Genomic DNA, 23,782 nt, shown 5'->3' on the forward strand with positions numbered 1-23,782 from the left:
GTTCCTAATATTGTGGAACTTAGAAATAAAATTCTCGAAGAGGCTCATACAACTCCATATTCCTTGCATCCCGGCACCACCAAGATGTATCAAGATCTTAAACTTTACTTTTGGTGGAGCGGAATGAAGAAGAATGTGGTAGAATTCGTATCGAGATGCCTAACTTGTCAGCAGATTAAGGCTGAACATCAGAGACCAGCACGGTTGTTGCAGCCTTTAACCCTACCTGAGTGGAAGTGGGAAGATATCACAATGGACTTTGTGGTTGGATTACCTAGAGCCACGGGATTATTTGATTTAATTTGGGTAGTGGTGGATCGATTTACAAAGTCTTCTCACTTTTTACCAGTTAAAACAACCTTTTCAGTGGATCCATACGCAGATTTGTACGTCAAGGAAATAGTAAGGTTGCATGGTGTGCCAAAATCCATAGTTTCAGATAGAGATCTAAAGTTTACTTCGAAGTTTTGGCAAAGTTTACAACGGGCTATGGGTACCAAACTGAAGTTCAGTACAGCTTTCCATCCTCAAACAGATGGACAGTCAGAAAGGACAATTCAGATATTGGAAGATATGTTACGAGCTTGTGTTATGGATTTTGAAGGCTCTTGGAGTAAGTATCTACCATTGATAGAGTGCTTGTACAATAATAGCTATCAAATTACGATAGAGATGGCTCCTTATGAACTATTATATGGCAGAAAGTGTAGGTCTCCCATTCACTCGGATGAGACAGGGCAGATGAAATATCTACGTCCAGAATCAGTGCAACGGACTAATGAAGCGATTGAGAAGATTAAAGCTAGAATGCTTGCTTCCCAGAGCACGAAAAAGAGTTAGGCAAATCCGAAACACAGAGATGTAGAATTTCAAGTAGGGGATCATGTGTTCCTACGGGTGTCTCCTATGAAGGGGATCAAGCGTTTCGAGAAAAGAGGCAAGTTATGCCCTAGATTTATTGGACCTTTCGAGATTCTCGAGAATGTTGGACAAGTGTCCTATCGATTAGCTTTGCCTTTAGCTCTTTTAGTACTTCACAACGTATTCCATGTCTCGATGTTGAGAAAATCCGTTTCAGACCCTACTCATGTGCTTAGTTACGAAAATCTTGAGCTGCAACCAGATATGTCTTATGAAGAAAAACCCGTTTAGATCCTTGAGAGAAAGGATAAGGTTCTTTGGAACAAGACCATAGCTTTGGTCAAAGTACTTTGGAAAAATAGCAGGGTAGAGGAAGCCACCTAGGAGTTAGAATCAGACATGAGAGCTCAATATCAAGAGTTGTTCGGGTTAGATTTCGAGGACGAAATCTTATTAAGGGGGGATAGTTGTAAAGACAGCTTAACTTTAATTTGAAAATTAGAAGATAATTAGGGTTTAATTATGAAAATCATTTAGTGGTATTGTATTAGTTATTTATGATGATTTATTTGAATTCGGAATGCATTTTTATGTTATATATAGAAATTTCATAATTTTGCATATTTTGGTGCACAACAACATTGGAACGCGGTGTATGGCTATTAGAATCACATCTTAGTATTTTTAGTTTAACGGGACGATAATTTAGACATTGGGAATGTCGGGAATAGTCAAAATTTTAGAATTTTCCCAAAATACCCCTAAGTGTCATTTTATGACTTTTAGTGTGGGAGGGGCGAAATGGTAATGTTGCCCCATTTGTCTTTTGTCTTTTGTGAGTTGGGATTTAAGTTTATTAATCAAATTTTTATTACTTTTATTAGCTGATTTTTAATTCAAATAAAACCAATTTTTATTAATCATTTTACAAAAAAAAAAAAAAAGAAGAAGAAAGGCTTTCTCTCTCTCGAAAATCCTATGGAAGCTAGGGTTCTTTATTTTCATCATCAATTTGCTGTGATTTCTAGCAGCTTTCAAGCTAAGGTAAGCTTCTAGACAACTTTCCTTTGGTTTTCTTGAACTTCAAGTTATGAAATTATGCATGTTTTGAGGGATTGAGTTCCATAGTTGTTGTTGGTGTTTGAATCATGTTTCTGTAGTTAGAATATGATTTATTATGTTGAGTTAAGCATGAATTAGTCGTTGTTTGAAGGTTTTAGCAAGCTTTGAGTTTTAGAACTCAAGCTTGAAGCTTTAAAGGTGAAAATTGATTCTGAGCTTTGATTTTTGTTTTATTGCTTGGAATATGTTTATTAGGGTATAATATTCAGGTCTGGAAAGTTTGGTTAAGTTTGGAAACGATTTTGTTAGGGGTTTGAATTTTGTTGGTTTTCAAGGTAAACCGGTTAACCGGTTTTACACTTCTTGTAAACTCGGTTACTCGGATTTTGCAGTAGCGGGAAGACTAGTTTTTCAGCTTGTCGTTTCGTGTTAGTTTCTGGTTTCTAATTAGTTGATTCCCTGCTAGTTTGGGATAGTATTATATTAAGTTCCAGTAGATAGGGTTTCGGTTTTAAAACTTAGTCCTGGTTGTGATTTAGCGAGTCACTTATGTGTGTTGATATCGATGTGATTTAGGAGCCTATAATTCGCCGAGCAGTTGTTCCACTCAGGTTGACCGGCACACGTAAATTCAGAATTGAGGTAAGATTAGTATAATATCATGCATATGTTATTACATGTTTAGCGTACATGTTGTTATGCCTGTTAGATTACATTGATAGCAGTAATAGTATACATAGAGTTGTGCTGATTACTGATAAATGTATGTTGGCTAAAATACTTATCGATGTTGTCACATCAATATGGCTAGAGTATGACTAGAATATTGAGTATAGACTGACATTATGGTCGATATTATTGTTTTATTAACGTTCTAGACTCAGTACCATGTGGGACACGGGGATTAGGGTTATGATCAGGTGTATGAGCGCCAGGTTATAACTCAGGTTATTTGTATGATATATGTTATGCATTTCTTACTGAGTCTGTCGACTCACAGTGCTATTTCCATGTGTAGGTAAGGCAAAGCTAAAGCTGAGGAATCGTGAGGACGAGCAGATGAAGGTTGTACATGTCGGGGCGGTTAGGCCTAGAGCGTACGATCCTCGGGATATCAGGAGTTTTGTTGTTTAGTAACTGGGTGACAAATATTTTGTAAATGAATAGCAAACTTTTGTAACTGTATTTTGTAAACGGGATCCCGAAATCTTATAAGTATAATATGTTATGTTTTAACTAAAAAGCAAAATTTTAATTATTCACATTTTTCCAATAACCTCGTTGATTAGCAACGAGATGCACAGTACGTTACAAATCACGCTAACACGCCTATGCTCGTTAGGGTGTTACAAATTGTGAGGCAGAATCGACAACTGCTCAAAAATCATAAAGTTTTGTAGATTACTAACTACTAAAGCAAGAAGATTAGGAGCAATGGACAAACCCAAAAGTGTTGTATATTCGATCAAAATATAGTTGTTTACATTGTGAATAATAACGCAAGTAAATACAATTGTATTAAGTTTGAATGAAAGCAGTACAAGGCATTTAGAATAAGAAAAACCTAAGACTGGTTACAGATTTGTCTTTACAAAAATGCCACAAGGGGCAAACCATTAAGTCATTCTCCTAAGCTTATGATGAGAGGGGAAGCCGATGAACTCAAGAAAGACCGTCTTCATATAGCTTGAAAAAGACCGTCTACACATAGCTTGAGAAAGATCAGCTACACGTAGAGAGCCTTGGTCTTTACACACGCCTCATTCCCCTCATCATTAGAAGATCCCATTTCCTGAAGCCGAGATCTATTTCCCAGCCTCAAGAAATCTCTCAACACTGAAGAGAGCTGACGCAAAGATCCCCTAGCACAGGATAAGGCCTTAAGTTGGGTGGTTACTCTGATAAAAACCACGCCAACTTCTTCCCCAAATCTACCTGAAACCATGCCGATCTTCCTTTGGAATTCTTCATCAACCTGAGGAGGATCTTTGAGATCGCTTACAAGATCTATACCCTTTGGGATCACTTGTGAGGATTGGTTATGGCAGGTCACGGGGTTCCCCTGGTTCGGATTGGTTGGAAGCTCGTAAGCCTTGGAATCCATCGTTTCATGCTCCAGTTGAGGCTTGAAGTCTGTAGGAACGAATGAAAATTTGTTGGTGCATCTAGGTATTATGAGTCAGGAAAGATAAACTTCTAAACTCAGAAAGGACATTTTGATAGGAAGGAAGTAATCCATTCTGAAAATGGATTTCACAAAAGAGCCAGAAGGTTTGTGAAAAATGACAAGCTTGAGCCGTCCTTTTATACACAAAGCCAAAATATGAATAAGCGATTCATAATGATCTTCGAAACCACACAACCGCTAGAATCAAGGGAGGTGTCCTTTCTAAGAAAGGAATTTGGCAAAAATGCCCTCCGTAATTATTAAAAAGTTCTTTTTACTCAAAGAGAACTTTTTAAAGGGCAATTGTTATACCCAAAATTCTTCTGGAGGACACGTGTCAAGATAAAGGGAATGTGAATCGGTGTCGTATCTTTTATGGAATAACTCATTAATTATGTAAGTACTAGAGTATATTTGCAACCCGCTGATTGTATAGTCTTAGGCGAGGAATCAATGTACGAACTAGTACTTAGAGTCTTAACGAGAAACCATATGTGGCTAAAAAAGAATAGCGAGGCCCCAAAGAAGAATAACACATACCTTGGCTCACAAATAAGCAGACTAAGTATAAAAGTCGAACCGGCTTGGAAGTATAAGAATGCGAGACGACCATCTCACTAAGAGGAAAATTCCTATAGTTTCATCCAACTAGCAGAAGCGAGACTCGCAACCCTGGCAAGTCAGTAGATTTCCTTATATTCGCGATCGCCGTATGTTGTCGATCTCGAACAGAAGAATGATTTCAACTCGCCATTGGGATCACGACAATCAATTTTCTGTCGAGGCATCTCCAGAATCAACAATTAAAGATGTGTTTAATACACGATATTTATGACTCGGTGGAAGTGGGAAAATCACAGTTGTATGATTTTCAAAATCATGCACCACATTTACATTTTGTAATATGTAATCAGATCCCATGATTTAAGGAATGATAACTGTAATTACATTTTGGTCAGCCTTGTAATTAACTATCACTATGAAAATATAAATAGTGGCAAACAATATAAAAAGGGGGACAAAAAACCCTCATACAAGAGGCCCTAAAAGAAAAAGACTCAGAAATCTGAATAAGATTGACTCGTGGACTATACAGAATTTTAATTGCAAACCACGTAAAAACCTAGTGTTTACATGTTATTTTTCTATAGTTTTATTATTTCTGTGTTGAATCATAATCGTGAGGCTCAAATTTGGTTAACGAAAATCTGCGTTAACAATACTACTTACACCATTATAGTGATGGGATCTAAAGTAGCTCTCTTAAGATTACAATGTGAGAACTAGGGTTGGAAAATCTCAAGCAAGAGTAGAGCAATGGGCATGTGAGAGAGAGAGAGAGGGAGATGAGATGAGTTATTAGACTTAGAGCTTAAGGCTTAGGGTGTTAGACTAGGTTTTTAGGGTTTGGCTAATGTTATTTATATAGGAGAGCTTACATTCCTAATATTCCTTAAAAATAGGTAAAAAGCTATTTTTACATAATAAATTAATAAAATACAAATGACTAAATTGTCCCTCAAAAATAGGGATGTTGTTGATATTTCCCTCTATTTTCGTGGACTATTAAGGCGCAATTTGTAGTTTGACTTGCTATCCACAGATGAAAGCTGGGCACCGAAATCATGCTAGGACAAAGGCTGGCCGGCCATGCACCTGTAGAGTGCATGCTGGCTGGTCATATGATGTGCAAAAGCTAGCCAGCCTATGCCAGCCATAGAGCTGGCCAGGGGTGGCCGGCCACCCCCCTTGAGGTGGCTAGTTCGTCACTTTGTTATCCCACCTAAGTACTCAGACTCCTCATTGGTTGAAGTGCTGAGTAGATAGTTTGCCCTTCTTGTTGGCGAGTTGTACTCCCACATGGTATTAATTCTGGCCACGTGGACATGCCACGTCAAGTGAGCAAAAATCAGGATAACAAGTTTGAATAACAACTTTAACCAGAATCTCTCTACCTGCCATAGAAAAAGATTTTGACTTCCAACCATTGAGTTAATTCTAGATCTGCTCTCATACAGAATCAAACAACAATGATTTATTTTGACGAGCGAACAATCTAACAAAGAAGGCCCAAATATTTTTCATGACACTCTCCCATATAACCAAGCGAACCAAGCATATCATTTTACCAGATACATAAACATTTAGGTTGAAACAAACAATAGACTTTTAGAAATTGATATTTTGACCTGAAGCAATACCATACCAAGCCAAAAGCAATTTGAATCTCTCACATGTATCTACCAAAACTATAAAGAAAAAAGACTATCATCTGCAAAAAGTTAGTGAGAAATAATTGGCCCCATAGTCCCATAAGAAATGCCACGAAGATAGTTATTAGCATAATCTTTCTTAACCAATACAGTCAAACCTTTGGCACATAACAAGAAAAAAAAAGGAGACATTGAGTAACATTGTCTAAGGCCCCTCTTAGGATGAATAGAACCAGCAAGTCTTCCACTAAAAAGATTAGAGTACTCCACTATAGATATACAGTCAACAACGTATTTATCAAATAAGCATGAAACCCCAACTTATCCATAATCTTAGCCATAAAATACCATTCTATCCGATCATATTCTTTGGACATATCAAAGTCAATTTCACATTACCTTGTACCACTAGATTTCTTTTTCATGGGATTAATACAGTCTAACTCAATAAAATCGTTATCAGTAATCAAACGAGAAGACAAATAGGAACTTTGTTCTTCAGAGAGAACACTAGAAATTTTTTTCTAGCATTTTATATTTAATTTAAATTGAATTTTAACAATTAATTAGTAAGCTTGACAAACACAAACCTCAACCTATGCCAAGTGATGTCCCTGGTAAATACAATGTAGATCTGACCCAATTTTCTGTAGACCTGCTTGTTATGATAGGTTCTTAGTGAGCGGTCACGTCACTTGAGAGGCATTGGACCTTTGCTCAAACTTAGGGCTTGGCCAAAAGGGAAACTCCTAGGGCAAGTCCATCCAGGCAGGCTACAGTCAACGTCTAAGATTACGAGGCGCTGAAACGAAGGACAGAAGAGCAGAAGAATGTAATAATTATCATCAGCAAAGGATGCAGACTCTAAATCAAAATCAAAGTAAGTTCTAGGACCAGTTCAGGTATTTCTCTAGCATCGTTCCTGTCTTCAACATGCCCGAGTTGTCCCTGATTCAACCAATATGTCATCCTTGCACTTGATCTTCATCACAGGTCACCGCTCCCACCCAGAACAACGATGATGACGATGATGTTGTTGAAAGTGTGATTATTATTATAGTATTTTCAGTGTAAATTTTAGTAATTTTCATAAACTATGACAACCACTTTTTAATTTTTTCTATAATGTTTACATAAATTTAGTGTAACTATAATATACTCTCGAAATTATGTTCATTATTTTGAATTATTATTTATGAAATTTTAAAATTAATTTAAATTTACATTCAAATTGCATATATATTTCATTATTATATTAAAAAAGTACAAAATAAATTTACTGGAGCATTATATAGTGCTGGTAAAACTATTTAAAAAAAATGTCTTGCCAACAAAGTTACATGTACCGACAAAACTTTCTCATAAATGAAGAAATACGTCGAAAATGTTTTGTTGACAATATTTCTAGTTGGCAAAACTTTCTCGATGAGGCTCTATCGGTGCCTCAATGTTTCACCAATAAATTTTGTCCCTGGTAGATGCGACTTTCACCGGCGAAATACAATTGTTCGTTGGCAAACATGACTTTCTCAACTAAGTATTGCCAGCAACTTTTGTTGGCAAATTTTCTCGTCGGCAAAAATTTACCATAGAGCCAAAACTTACTTTTCTTTGTGATTACTAACTATTACAAACCACATTAAAGTTCAAATTAATTATACCAAAATTTATATAAATATACATGTAATTATAAAGATGTTGTTAGCTCATAAATAATCTTGTACCAACTAGTAATGTCCAATCGTGCATTATTATTCATAACTTAATTATCACTTAACTAATTGATCGCAGAGGTTACGTTAGGTCCGTGTCCGGGGCATATTAGGGGCTAATCAATAGGACTCACTAAACGACAACAGATTTGACCTATGGTACTCACTAAACGACAATAGTATTGAACACTGGATTTTTACATCAAATTACTCTAATTTAATCAAATCTCATATTTTTTATTTTTTTTTTCCCATATATATAAGAAAAAGTAAAATAAATATATTAAAGTTACACCCACATTGTTAATTTGTAAAACTATGAATGTGTTATTTTTCTGATTGTCAATTAATTTTGAAATAAAATTTTATACATCTTATCTTAAATTCTAACATTGTATCAGAGTTGTTTGTAATCTATTGTGAGCCTGAAGTGTCGCCGATCCTAAAATACTAGCCATAAAAGAGAAGATCTGTTGTGAACCTAAATTATCGTCAGCCCAAAAAGACGAGCCAAACAAAAAACTACCGCTTCTCCCATGCATTTAACCTTCATTTGAGATCTTTTAGCCATTGTGTGTTAGTTTTTAGTAGTGGAGTCTTTGACGTGTACACCTACAAATTTTTTGATTTGACTTTGTAGGATTCTTTTAAATGTGATTGTGGTCTCTTAAAGGTCGTTCGTTATACTCACACTTTCTAACTCCAAACGTGAGGAGGGTGTATACTTAGTCTCATATTATTAATGTATAAAAATAAAACACTATATATATAATAAATGAATTACTCCTTCAACTACTAATTAATTTTATAATGAAACCTTATATATCTTATCCTAAATTATAAAAAGAGAAGATTTCCTATCAACATCTTGTCACTATTCTCAAATCTTTTTTTTTTATGCCTTGTTGATTAACTTGTCGTTTGTTGGTACTACCTTACGATATTATTCTATTCTATGCTAGATCCTATGCAGGTATCGGTGTGATAATAAACTACACGAATATGCATATATGCATATGCTAATGCATGCATATATTTGTTATATATAATTAATTGTTTTCTGGGGAAAAATTCAGTATTAAATTATGATTAAAGGAAGGCCAGATGTATTTATCATTATATAATTTTTTATAAAAAGTCAGTATGTACTAACTAGCAATTATGTGCTTAATTAATTTACAGATGTCACTTTCAAACTTTTCCAATTGCAGTATCATCCTTAATAATGAGGTGATGCAGGTCATTACTATTAGATCAGACTCCTTCAGTAAACAAAGGGTCACAACTAACACAATCAGCAATCATACTCACAAATATGGGTGTTTACAGGGGAACCCACATTAAATTCAATAAAAAACCATGACTATATATTGCATGCACTACTACAAAATTGAGCTTTAGAGACGGTTTTTAAGGCATTTCAGCGTCGGATTTGGCGAAATTCACTACCGACGCTGATCCAGGTGACACTAAAGGGGTATGAAATAACCGTCGCCATAGGTACCCTATGGCGTCAGTTATTATGAAATAATCGACGTCATAGGGACCCTATGGAGTCGGTTTTTATAAAATAACCGACTCCATAGGAGTTTCCTAAAATTTTTTTTCAGCTTTAATTAATATATTTTTTTACATTTATTAAAAATTTAAATTTATTTTTGTATAATTAATTAAATTAAATTAAAGCATAAATAAAATTAAATTAAAAAGTTAAATAAATACAAATTTACATTGCTCTAATTGTTTGTATATTAGGTATTTTTTTATTAATATTTTATATTTTATAATATGTGTTTGTATTTTAGTATTTTAGTATCATTTTTATAATTTTTTAAGTTATGTTTTATATAATAATTAGTATATTGAATAATAAATAATGTGTAATATTTTAATTTTTATGTAATTTAATATTTTTATACATTTAAATTTTATAATATGAGTTTGTATTTTTCTAGTATATTAGTATTATTTTTATAATTTTTTAAGTTATGTTTTGTATAATAATTAGTTTATTGAATAATAAAATAATGTGTAATATTTTAATTTTTATGTAATTTAATATCTTTATATATTTAAATTTTATAATATGTCTATTTTTCTAGTATATTATTATTATTTTTATAATTATTTCAGTTATGTTTTGTATAATAATTAGTATATTTAATAAAAATAATGTGTAATATTTTAATTTTGATGTAATTTAATATCTTTATACATTTAAATTTTATAATATGAGTTTGTATTTTTCTAGTATATTAGTATTATTTTTATAATTTTGTAAGTTATGTTTTGTATGATAATTAGTTTATTGAATAATAAAATAATGTGAAATATTTTAATTTTTATGTAATTTAATATTTTTATACATTTAAATTTGGGTAAATACTCATTTGGTGCCTTATGTTTTGTTGAAATACACATTTGGTACCTTTTATTTTGAATAATGATTAATTAGTACCTTATGTTTGCAAAAACTATCCACTTTGGTACCTTTACTGCATTTAATATTTTAATATTCCCAAACTAACCCTGTTATAATATTTAATGCTTATTATACATCGAATTATATTTATTTAATCATATGAAAAAATTTATAAAAAAGAAAAAAAAAATTCTCACTACCCCTTGAGATCCCATTTAACTACCCCCACCACTCGCGAGAGGAGAATGTATGAAGTGGGGGAATTTATGATTTTGGGGGAAATTATAAATTACTATATTATATATATAATTTATTTTTTTACATATTTAATATATATAAAAAATTGTATATAATTATTTTTTTGGGAGGCTCCGCCATTGACCCCCACCCAGTCTTGTTCTCACCCCAAAACCTTCCAGTGACTAAATGTTGGTTTTGGACCTAAAGAGGATGAGTGAGTCAATTGTAAAAAATAACGTGAGACACCATTCTCTTCCATGTGAATCTTCAGAAAGTGTTGCAGATCATTCCTGGAAATCTTATACTTTTAATATGGGTTTGTATTTTTCTAGTATATTATTATTATTTTTATAAACTTTTAAGTTATGTTTTGTATAATAATTAGTATATTTAATAAAAATAATGTGTAATTTTTTAATTTTGATGTAATTTAATATCTTTACACATTTACTTTTTTTAAAAAAACCTTTACTCTAAGTAAATGTATTACACTAATATTATCCCAATATTTTTATATTTTTTTTTTTAGCTTACTATATCTATCATTAACACTCAACAATATCTATCCTATGTATTAATATTATTCGAAAATTACTCTAAGTATTTAAGGATTATAAATATATATAAAAAATATTGTTATAAAAGTAAGTTAAAGAAAACATACCTTGTACCAAAAATTATGTACTTGACTTCCGGTAAAGTCACTTCCGATAAAATCCGAACAACTAAGTTTAAGAGAAAATAAAATCAAATATTATCCTAATTCTACCAAAATTTCGGCAGCATAACGACTATAATTGAACGTTTCCAAAAAATTTGAACTTATTAATAACATTTTCCTAACACCATTAATAAACAAAATTTGAGAACCTTTCAAATATGAACTTTCACATTGATAATCATGCTACTAACACGAACATATTTTGAGTCAAATATAAAGACCTACTAAGTATAATAAATACATGGACACATCAATTAGATTATACAATACAAGTGCCTAAAGTAACAAACAAAACAAATGTCACCTAATTTCACGAACATGTTTTGAGTCAAATATAAAGACCTAATAACACGAACATGTTTTGAGTCAAATATGAATGTGTTATGTCACCTAATTTCTTACAACTAGCGAGTAATAACCTAGTTATTTATGTTATGTACTTTTCCTTTAACATTTATAATTTTTATATTAAAATTTGATCCAAATTCTACCGAAATTTTCGCAGCATAACAGTTGTAATTGGACGTTCCCAAAAATTTTAAAAGTGCCTAAAGCAACAAACAAAACAAATATAACAATACAGAACAAAGAAACTAACATAAACAATACAAAATTTATCCACCCATCCGACCGCAGTACATGTATTCGCAGAACCTACTTCACTACGGATGAATATTTAAGATATTCAAACTCAACTAAGCATGCATTGATAATTAATTATACTAACAAAAGGTTAGCGGATGGATATACCTATTGCAAATCCGATGAACACCGAAATATGTCGACCCTCAAATATTAGCACACTACCTATAACATAATGCAATATACAACCAAATTAAAATTTCAATTATTAAATTACTTACTAGTTATTAAACAAAGTAGCAAGTTACTAGCTAGTTGCTAATTTCCATAGTTAATTTTTTTAAAAATAACATATAAATATATATACATATATAATCAATTATATATCACACTACCATTATTTTAAAAACTTTATCTCTAAACTAATTAAATTCCTACTACCTCTCGTTTTCATTCACAACAAATATATATACAATACAAATACACAAAATACACAAATAGTATATACAGACAACATATATATAAACACATATTCAATAATAAAACACAAAATATATACATATATATTATCTATCAAGTTAATAAATATTTACCTTATAAACGCAATCCAACGATAAAATGCTATAAAAATCCGACCACCTCTAGAACACACACAATATAATATTAATAAAATAAAAAATTCTAACAAAATTTACAAAAACGAAATAATACCAATGTACATAAATAAAATGAATAGAAAGCATATTTATACCTTAATGGGCGTTGAGAGTCAACGTTTTCTCCGCTAAAATTGGTGGTCGGAGTGACACCCACCACCTTTCTTTATAATAGGTTCGGTTTGGTATATAGAGGGGAAAAAAACTAAACTTTTTTACAGTATAGGTTTAGGTATAGAAAATAGAATATTTTAAGACAAAAATGGGGTAAAATGGTTAAGAAATGAGGGAGAATGAGGTTGTTTTAGTGGTGGTTCGCGAGGGTTTTTTCGTGGGTTTGGGGCTACTGTGGGTGGCTGTTCTTCGTGTTCAACAAGGTGTGAAATGAGGAAGTGAGGAAGACGAAGCACAAAGGGTGTGATATATAACCCTATGGCGTCGATTATTGGGTATAACTGACGCCATAGGTGCCACGTGTCGAATAAAGGTGGCACCTATGGCGTCGGTTAATACCCAATAACCGACGCCATAGGGTTATTAACAAAACCCTGATTTTTCCCCAACCCCCAACCGACGGCATAGATATATATATATTCTATACCTACGGTTTTTACCAAAAAACCGCCTCTAAATGTCAATGCAGATATTTTCACACCCTTTAGCTTCCCTTTTTGTAATTGGGTTGAAAAGAGGGAAGCTAAAGGCTTACATTGTAGTAGTGTTGCAATGTTATGAATCAATAGGTATTTTGACGTACACATCATTAAAAAAAATATTACATAATGATATTCTAAAAAGTTTATTAAATTTGACACATATTAAAAATTATGGCAAACTTTTCACAAAAAATAATACTATGTTAAATTTAGCCAACAATAAATACAAATTTTATATTTATTATAATGCCACTAGATATTGTGATTTATTGATTTTTACTAAACTTTACATTTTTTATTTACCATATTACTATTATATAAATAATAAAAGAATAAATAATAATAATTTTTTTTTATATTCTCAATAAAATATTAAATGATTATTGTTATCCACACGTTTTTCAGACGAAAGACACGTGACATGATCATGAGAAAAGATGTATTAACTGAGAGGATTAATCGAGATAACTTATAAGATTTCATCCTTTGATTTCTCGACGATCCGGGAGACATGCACCAGACACCTAATGGGAAGAGCCATCTCTGAATAAGTAATCCATAAGGTTCGTGGAAATTTTTGCCAAGATCACACTTCAGAGCCTAGTCTTTCCAATAAAATCCTTTGCCAGGGGTATTTTGACACACAATGAAGAAGGATTGCATAGTATATGTAAAGAAGTGTGAGCAATGCCAAAGATACTCTAAGGTTCTGAGAGCACCACCCACTAAGATAATGCTTATTAGTAGCCTATGGCCTTTTGCAGTTTGGGCAATTGACCTAGTAGGATCCCTCCCCACAGGGAAATGAGGAGTCAAATATGCAATAGTCGCGGTTGATAACATCACCGAGTGGTTTGAGGCAGAACCAATGAACACTGTCACCTCTAAAAAGGCCCTAGATTTTGTTATTAAAAATATTGTGTGTCGGTACGGACTTCCATATAAAATTGTCTAAGATAACGAGAAACAGTTTGATAGCAAGTATTTCACCGACTTCTATGCCCAACATAAATTCGTGAAAAGCTTCTCAACTGTAGCCCAACCGCTGGCCAATGGGTAGGTGGAAGCTGTGAACAAAGTCCTGAAAACTACGTTGAAGAAGAAACTCCAAGCTTATAAAATTCACTGGCCGAAAGAACCTCCCTGAGTTCGTTGGGTCCTATCGGACGATAGAGAGAACTTCAACAAGACACATGCCATACACAATGGCCTATGGGTGTGAAGCAGTGATCCCAGTAGAAACCACAGTCCCCTCTCATCGACGAGATACTTATGACCCTTCCTGGAACCATTCCTTGCTCCAGGAATCGTTGGACTTAACCGAAGAACTGCAGGAACAGTCACAGGTCCAACTCAAGATGTACCAAGGCAAAATTGCTCGACACATCAATTCTAAGGTCAAAAGTCGTACATTTGACGTTAGAGATCTTGTCTTGAGGAGAATATTCCCTGCTTCGCAGGAACTGGGGGTGAGAGTACTTGGCCCAAACTTGGAAGGCCTTTACGAAATACTTGAAAAGGTGGGCCAAGGAACTTTTCACCTTAAGAGGATGGACGGATCGTGGGTCGCTCACACCTGGAATGTAGACCACTTATGTCGGTACTACAAATAGGCAGAGGTTCACAACCTTGACGAGATCTCATAAGCTTTGTTTAAAATTTAATGTAATTATCCTCTTTATGTATAACCTTTGTATACACTTTACGTTTTTATTCGGCCAGAAGCTACATTTTAGACAAGTGACCGATAAATTGGAGACATCAAGACTTCTCAGCTCACTTGGAGAGTATTATGCCTTACCATATGTGTGCCCCAAAAAAATGTACAAGTGTGCCACAATTGATTACTTTGTTCATTAATATGAACAGGTTTTATAATTTATAGTCAAGCCTTGGCGGAGACCTCTCGTGTAATGGTCTCGGGGCGTGACAGTCGACTCAAAGCCAATAACAACATCAGCTTCATATGGAAATTGCTCTATAGGCAGTTACACTTTTTTCTAACACAAGGTCGGATCTTATCCCCCATGCTAGGCCATGGTAGTGCGTTTACGCACCTCTGGACATGCCTTTCGCCCAACAGCCTATGTAGAGAGTATTTTGCAAAGGAGAAACCTTTGCACAACACGTGTCTTAGTTTGTACGAAATCTCCCACTATAGTTGTACGCCACACGATGGAGAAGCTTCTTATCACCTATGGTCAAATCTTCCTGGCTGTAGTACCAGCCCTTGCTATGAGTAGAGTACAAAATACTAGATGGGTAAAGGGTGTGCCCTTACCCCCATGTGTGCCTATAAATACCTCTACTTTCTATGAACAAAGGTGAACAATTTTTACTTCCAAAACCTCTGCCAAAATTCCTAGAAAGTTTTCTTCTGTAAGAGAAAGAAGAGGAATACAAAGTTTGTCATTATAAACATTTCTAATACTCAAATACTTGCCAAAGAAGGCTAATACAACTGACTCATGGATGAAGAATCATCAACACCTGAGCCACGTAAAAAATCTATTTATTTATTATTTAATATTTTACAATTCATTAAGTTCTTATGAATTTGTTTTCGAAAATCTCGGTAAACAACCATCAATATATTCAATTATCTTTTTCTGTTTTACAACTTGTGCATTGGAGTACAAATGTAAATAGTAGGTTCAATATAGCACAAACTTATTTTTTGTGTCAAATTTAACTAAAATTTCAGATCTTCCATTGGAGATGGTCTAACCACTATTTTCTATGTCAGAAGATAAGATCATCTTGGATGGATGATGTATATTTTGAGTTAAATTTAGCCAAAAATATACTATAAAATTATATTTGGCTCAATTTTTTGTATTTGTGCGCACAAGGTACAAATTAGCTATAAAAACTAATACTGCCATTAATTCTCATTGAAAATATACCAAACATCTAATTTTATTTATATTATTTTAATATCTTATAAATATAAAAAAGTATTTTTCATTAATAAATAGTATTAATGAATGACGAAGAGGTAATTAAAAAAGTTAGTATTTATTGTGGGTTAAAATTTGACTCATGCTATTTTTTGTGTTAAATTTGACATAATTTTTAGCTTGGGCCACATTTGACACACATTTTACATTACAATTTTAGTTAAATTTTAGCAAAATATTTTAAATAGTAATACACCATATTTATAGCTTTTTATTGAAAATGCTCTAATTAATTAATTATATTTAGTTTATTTATAATCACTAATATTGAAAATGCTCTAATTATATTAGTGATTATAAATAAACTAAATTATACCATCACAATAAGATTTAAGTGTGGTGTACTCATATGCATAATCTAATAGTTTCACAACTGATAAAAAGGAGGTTCTAAATTAAAATCATCCCAACCCAATCTAAGAAACCAAATATACATATATATATATATATACATATATTATATATACTAGGTGAATGTACGTGCCGAGCCACGTATTGCTAGTTTCATTTAAGATTTTGGTCTTTTTTATTTTGAATGTATTTTATTTTTAAAGATTACAAATTTTTTGTTTGAAAAAATTAAATATTTATATTTGAAATATTATTTAATAATGTATTAAAAATAATATTAGTGTAATTATAAAATTGTAAATAAATTTATTATTGGAGTAGTAGATTATTCTATTTAGTTCTTTTTTTAACATTGTAATGTAAGTTTATATCTATAAATATTCTGTAAAGTATTAATATTATATGAACATCTCTATTTATAAAGCTAAAAAGTAGGTCAATGACAGAAGTGGTATATCTGCAATCACTCAAAGATAGAAGTGGTATATCCAGAGAAAACATTAGATAACGTGAGGTTAACTTTAATATATAAAGATTTTTCTTTTTTAATAATAAATAAAAAAAATTATTAATATTCTCCCAAGATAGGTTTGTTAGAGAGATATGTGGCTAAGATGATTTTTTTTAATTTAAAAAGAGATTATTAATATTTAAAATATTTAAAAGATTGTTTAATTTTTTGGGTTTAATTATTGGGTTTATTTGTTAACGTGAGATCAAACTAATCGTTAAATTTAACATAATATTCTTTTTACTTTTAAGTATATTCTGTTAAACCAAGAAATGCTGTTAGATAGGCACTTTTAATATATAAAGATATATATAAGTAAATATATATTAAAATGATGTTTAGTAATACTTTTTTTAATGAGTTTTATATTTTTAAAATTAAAAAAGTGAAAATATTTTTTAAAATTATATTTTATAAAGTGTTTTCACTTTTTAAATTATTAATTAAGAATCAAAATTTTCAAAATTTTGAAGACAAAAAAAATCATTTTTTCAGTAGTTTTTTTTTTGTTAAAAAGATTTTTTTTCTTAATCAATATTTTAAATTTTGACTAGACCCGAGTAGTACCCAAACCCAGCCTTCGCCATAACACCAAACCAGAACTCGACCCTGGACCTGGAACCAACATAAATAAAATCAAAAAATAAATAAGAAAATGAAGTTTTAAAGAACACATTTTATCTTTATTTTTAAAATTGTAAAACAAAAGTAGTGAAAGAACGCTTTTTCATTTTTCAAAAATAAAATTTGAAAAACAAAAATTTTACTTTTGCTTTTATAATTAAAAAATTAAAAAAAAAATATTACCAATCCTAAATGTGTTGGTTTATCATTTGATAGCAAAAAAATACAAAATAAATAAATAAAAAAAAAGTGGTTTATTATTATTATTATTTTTTTTTTTTTGAATAATAAGTTGTTTATCATTTGATTAGACACCCAACCAAATTTTGAGAACAATTAACCTTTTTGATTTGTTCAAAATATAATTTTTTTTAAATGATCATTAATGTAATCAAGAAACCATTAAAATTTACCAAAGTAATAAATCCGGCATCCTCTATTTATACATATATACCTCAATTCTATACAGCGAATTACAGTCTCACTCTCACTTGTATATAGGAAAAACATACCCAAAAAATGAAAGAAAAAATCTTTTTATAAGTTGATGACTATCATCATCAACTAATTTTAACTATAAATCACTATAGCATAACACGAGCAATTTGATTAAATCTCCCTTGCTCAATTTGGCTGGAGAATTTAATTTCTTCAGCACATCTTAATGTCTTCTCAATGTGGTAACCTCCCCCAATGCTAACTTCTCTTTCCAAATGGCAGCAATAGCTTTCAAAAACACTTAGATTCACATGAAACTTGAACCCCATCAAGAACAAAAATTCAACCTCCAACTTATTCAACTCATTAGTGCTTAGTCCCCCAACTCTTGCAAAGTAAGAGTTCCTATAATTCCTGCATAAATAATCAAACTCATTAACATTCGAAAACTAAATGATAAATAATCAAATGTTTCGATGAAATGTATAAATATGTACTTACATGTCTTCGACATACTTAGAAGCCACCATAATTGTAGTAATGAGAAGCCTATGTACATTTCGAGCATTAATTCGAAACCCAGGATTGGTCTGGCAAAAACGATCAATATAAACATAGGCAACGACATACACAGAGGGCCCTGCTCTTGTGTATCTGAAAATTCTTTCTAAATAGGACTGAATGGTCATATCTGGAGTCTCATGGCAATCAAAGATTCGAGTCCTCATATCTGATCCACTAGACAAACTCCATTTCTTCGTACTACTACTACAACCACTACTCCCACTCTTGGAGATGATCCTTTGGTTTCGTGCCATACTTCTTTCTATAAGAGAAGCCAACACATTAACCACTAATGGGATATTGGAATCATCTTGGTACGAATACGAATACAAATCGGATCGAAGCTTTCTAGGCGATATTATCACACTATTGCAGCTAGAAGAAGTAGTAGTCATTGTGTTTTAATGAGCACTGAATTTGCGAAAATAGTGGGGTGGGAGAGGTAGCTACAGATCAATAGGGAGAAAACAAAATAGTTAAAACCTAAACGGGTTTGGTGTGGTAAGAGATTTTGAAGTAGAGGATGATATATATACAGAGTTGGAATGAGTAGTGCTGTGTGTAGATGATTGAATAAAGAAAGTAGGAAGCATTAGACATCGGTTTGGGACATTTGGAAGGTGAGTGGAAAGAAGAAATGAAATGATTTTCAAAGATATCTAAGATATGTGTGCCTCCTATTTTGTACAACTCAAAGTACAGACAAACAGCTAAGCTTTCTTATTTAATTGTTTCTTATATTTAACTTTAAAGGAAAATAAATAAATATAAAAATCTCGCCGACAGTGGATTTGAAGGGCAAAAGGGTATGGGAGAAGTGGAAGCATTCATAGCTGGTAGGTCTTCGGTTCGGTACAAATGTATAGGTACATATATTATTTGGAATTGGAAGCATTGAAGAATTCTATATCCGTGTATCCAAACACCAGTGCTAGGCGACTCCTGCCTCGAGATTTGTTTTGTGTGGAAATCTAAAAATGAAACTTCTACTAATCACACGTGCAATGGCGTGGGAAGGACCTTTTATCAAACATATATTGTATTATGAGAAAGAGAAATGCTAAAAGTTGCTCATGGTGCCTAGCACACATTTATATGTCAATAGTCTTATTGGTATAATTATATATAAGGTTCTTTATAATTTAATACAATAGCTTTTAGAAAAATTAATCCACATATTATTTTTTAACTTTTTTTTTAAATTTACAGTTTGAGTTGCTCCATGCAGGTTGTTATGTAGATTTTGATTGCGATTTAGTTGCTCTGTGAGTTGTTATGGGAGTTTCTATGTAGAGAATTAAATTTTCGGGCTCTCAAAAAATCAAAATAAAAGTATTATGGGATTAGAATCCATGACCTTAAACATTATGTTATCCACCTTAACCAACTAAGCTATGAATATTTGTTGCTCATAATACACTTAAATTTTACTTAAATAAAAGGCTAATAAGTTCTTTTATTTTTTTTATTTTGGGCCCCCGTAGAAGTGTGGGCCCTAGGCGCGGGCCTAGCCCGCCTATGCCTAGGGCCTACTCGTCGTTAGGATACACTCTTACTCAATAATAATGCTCTATGTGAAATGCTAAAAGGTACCCATGGTGCTTAGTGCTCTTGTAAAGTATAATATCACATCAAGGAATGGCTCAACACTCAATTCGATATGAAAGATTTGGGTGAAGCAGCCTATGTTCTTGGTATTCAGATTATCAGAAACCGGAAGAACAGATCTCTTGCTCTCTCTCAAACAACCTACATAGACAAAGTCTTAGAGAGATTCTCCATGAACAACACCAATGGGGCAAACATGCCTTCTAGATATGGTATTCGTCTATCTAAGGAACAGTCTCCGACTGATCCTCAAGAGATAGAGGACATGGCAAAAATTCCCTATGCTTCTGCAGTTGGAAGTCTAATGTATGCAATGTTATGCACTAGACACGACATCCGCTATGCGGTGGGAATCGTGAGCAGTATCGCCCTAATCCAGACGGAACATTGGAATGCGCTAAGTATATTCTGAAATACTTAAAGAGTACAAGGAATCTTGTGTTAGTCTACAAGGGTGGTGCTTTAAATCCCATAGGCTACACTGATTCAGATTTCGAGGCAAGTCTTGAAGACAGGAAATCTACATCTGGGATGGTGTTTACTCTTGGGGGTGGAGCAGTGGTTTGGAGAAGTGCAAAACAAACCGCGATATCGGACTCGACTATGGAAGCTGAATACATAGCTGCAGCCAAAGCTGCTAAAGAACTTGTCTGGCTAAGAAAGTGCTTCACCAGTATAGGTGTCGTTCCTGGAATGGAAAAGCCTCTGGTCCTACTTTGTGATAACAATGGAGCAATAGCAAACAGTAAAGAACCTCGAAGCCACAAGAGAAGCAAACACATTGAAAGGAAGTATCACATTATCAGAGAATCCGTGGCAAGAGGGGATGTACTAGTTGAGAAAGTTGACACAGAGGACAACCTAGCTGATCCATTTACCAAAGTCTTGGTCGTAACAGCTTTTGAAAAGCACTGTCAGAATTTAGGATTAATTGATATGTACTGATTAGTTTTATATTAGTGCAAGTGAGAGTTTGTTGGGTTTTATGCCCTAAATAAAACTCCATTTCAATGTAATCTATTTTATTCAACATCAATAAAGAAACAGAAGTATTTTTCATTCATTTGTGTATGTTTTGGTTCACTTTATCAATTGCTTGTCTATTTGATTTATAAATTCATCTTAAACCCTTTTCACATACTTGATCCTGTTTATTGTGTTGTCATCACATTGGAAAGTAAACATGACTATGTGAATAATGTTTCCTAGATTTATCAGACTCAGGGTTTTACTGATATGATAATCTACAACAAGAGTTTACTTGCATTTGGAGAAATACTATGTTCTTTCCAGAACATTGGTTAAAGTAAAGCTCAGGTTGGATGCATGGAGTATGCATCGGAAGGGACTGATATTGAACTTTGACTTAGATTTATTAAACTTACCGTAAAATATATTCAAGTCAATATCGCCGATCAAATGTTCTTAATCTTGTTATGATTAGGCTCAATCTTGAAAGGCTATTCGTGTTCTTTGATTTGTTAGTTAAGCCTACTTTTAGGTCAGGGTGATACGTACATTTTGGGAACATGGTAGTGCAATTGAGTGGGAGCGCTAACATAAACATGGAATCTATAGCTTCTATCTGTTGAATAGTAAGCAAAGGATGATCTCCTTCGAGCTTCACCAAACGAACATAAATGGTGGAGTACTCATTTCATATAAGCTGAAATATCATTTATACGGGGTCAAGTGTTTTAAGGATAAAATACATAGTAGGGTGTTACGGTAATCTAATCCTTTTACAGTGTAGATCATTCATATAGAGGATCATTGATCAAATTAAAATTGGATAACTAATGACGCATCTATATGGTGGAACATATAGAGCATTCTATATACTGAGAGTGCAATTCTAAGTTCTATGCGTGGATTCAACGAAGAATTAATAAGTTAGTGAATTTTAGTGATAAATTGTTGATCTACTTATTGGAAGCTCGGTTATATAGACCCATGGTCCCCGCACTAGTTGAGATAATATTGTTTTTAAGACTCATGTAATTGGTTTTGATTAATCAATTATAATTCTCAAACTAGACTATGTCTATTTTTGAAATTTTCACTAAGTAACGACGAAATTGTAAAGAAAGAGTTTTTAGGGGCATATTTGTTAATTATGATACTTTGTATGGTTCAATTAATAAATATGATAAATGACAATATTATTTAATAATTAGTTATAGTTATTAAATAGTTAGAATTGGCATTTAAATGGTTGAATTAGAAAATTAGCGTTTTTGAAAAAATCAGATACAAAAGTGATAAAACTGCAAAATTGCAAAAAGTGAGGCCCAAATCCAATAAGCCTTGGCCGGCCACTTTTATAGGAGTTTTACCTCTGATATTTTCATTATTTTAATGCCAAATAATTCAAACCTAACCCTAGTGGAATGCTATAAATAGATAGTGAAGGCTTCAGGAAAATTACACACTTTTCATTCAGAAACACCTGAGCCTCTCTCTCTACCTTGGCCGCCACCCTCTCTCTCTCTCTCTTCTTCCTTGATAATTTCGAAACCCCTTAGTGATTAGAGTAGTTGCCACACACAGCAAGCAATACCTCAATCATAGTGAGGAAGATCGTGAAGAAAGATTTTTAGCAAAAGGAGTTTCAGCATCAAAGATTCAGAAAAAGAGATCCAGGTTCAGATCTTGATAATACTCTGCGACAGAAAGGATACAAGGGTTAGAGATCTGAATGGAAGGAGTCATTTAATTCCGCTGCACCCAATGTAAGGTTTCCTAAACTTTATATGTGTTTATTTCATCGTTTTAGAAAGTTCATATTTAGGGTGTTAATCAACATACTTGTAAGTAGATCTAAGATCCTGGTAAAATAATTTCCAACAAGAAGTGCCAAGATTCTATCTCAAAAGGACAAAAGTCTACTCCACCAATACTCAAATCAGGGGCTGTGATGAGGAACCTGGAATCCTCCTTTGCTAATCAGAGTACAGAGAAGAAGGTCAGAATAACCTTGGAGGATCTAGAAGAGGAAGTTGCTTATTGGAAATCAGCCATTGTCTGCTATGTCTTAGGTGCTAATCCACCTTTCTCGGTCCTTGAAGGCATTGCTCGAAGGATTTGGAAGGACAAAGTTGATAAAATAGGTATGATTTCTTATGGCATTTTTATAATCAGATTCAATAGCAGTGAGATCAGGGATGAAGTGTTAGCTGGGGGCACATATTCTTTAATAAGCGTCCAGTTATTATGAAAGCATGGGATCCAAATTTCAACCTCAAAAAGGAGGATATTCGAATAGTTCGAATCTGGATTTAGCTTGAGGATTTGGAATTGAAGTATTGAGGTCAAAGGTCTCTTTTCAAGATAATAGGTCAGCTAGGGAAGCCTCTTATGATTGATGAGGTTACAAAGGGCAGAGATAAGCTGGCATACCTGAGGGTGTTAATTAAGGTTTCCATGAATCAGGG

At 32.9% G+C, this 23,782-nt stretch overlaps 1 protein-coding gene across 1 annotated transcript; it reads right to left on the reverse strand.

Annotated features, from left to right (window-relative positions):
- Positions 1-18,154: 18,154 nt before the first annotated feature.
- Positions 18,155-19,636, reverse strand: LOC115715628 (cyclin-U2-1). Its single transcript, XM_030644286.2, has 2 exons — positions 18,678-19,636; positions 18,155-18,590 (listed from the first exon to the last, which is right to left on the reverse strand). The coding sequence occupies exons 1-2, from the start codon at positions 19,133-19,135 to the stop codon at positions 18,323-18,325; spliced, it is 726 nt and encodes a 241-aa protein (XP_030500146.1). The 5' UTR covers positions 19,136-19,636; the 3' UTR covers positions 18,155-18,322.
- Positions 19,637-23,782: the final 4,146 nt, after the last annotated feature.

This window comes from Cannabis sativa, chromosome 5, assembly GCF_029168945.1.
Source record: "Cannabis sativa cultivar Pink pepper isolate KNU-18-1 chromosome 5, ASM2916894v1, whole genome shotgun sequence".
In the NCBI taxonomy this organism is placed as follows: domain Eukaryota; kingdom Viridiplantae; phylum Streptophyta; class Magnoliopsida; order Rosales; family Cannabaceae; genus Cannabis; species Cannabis sativa.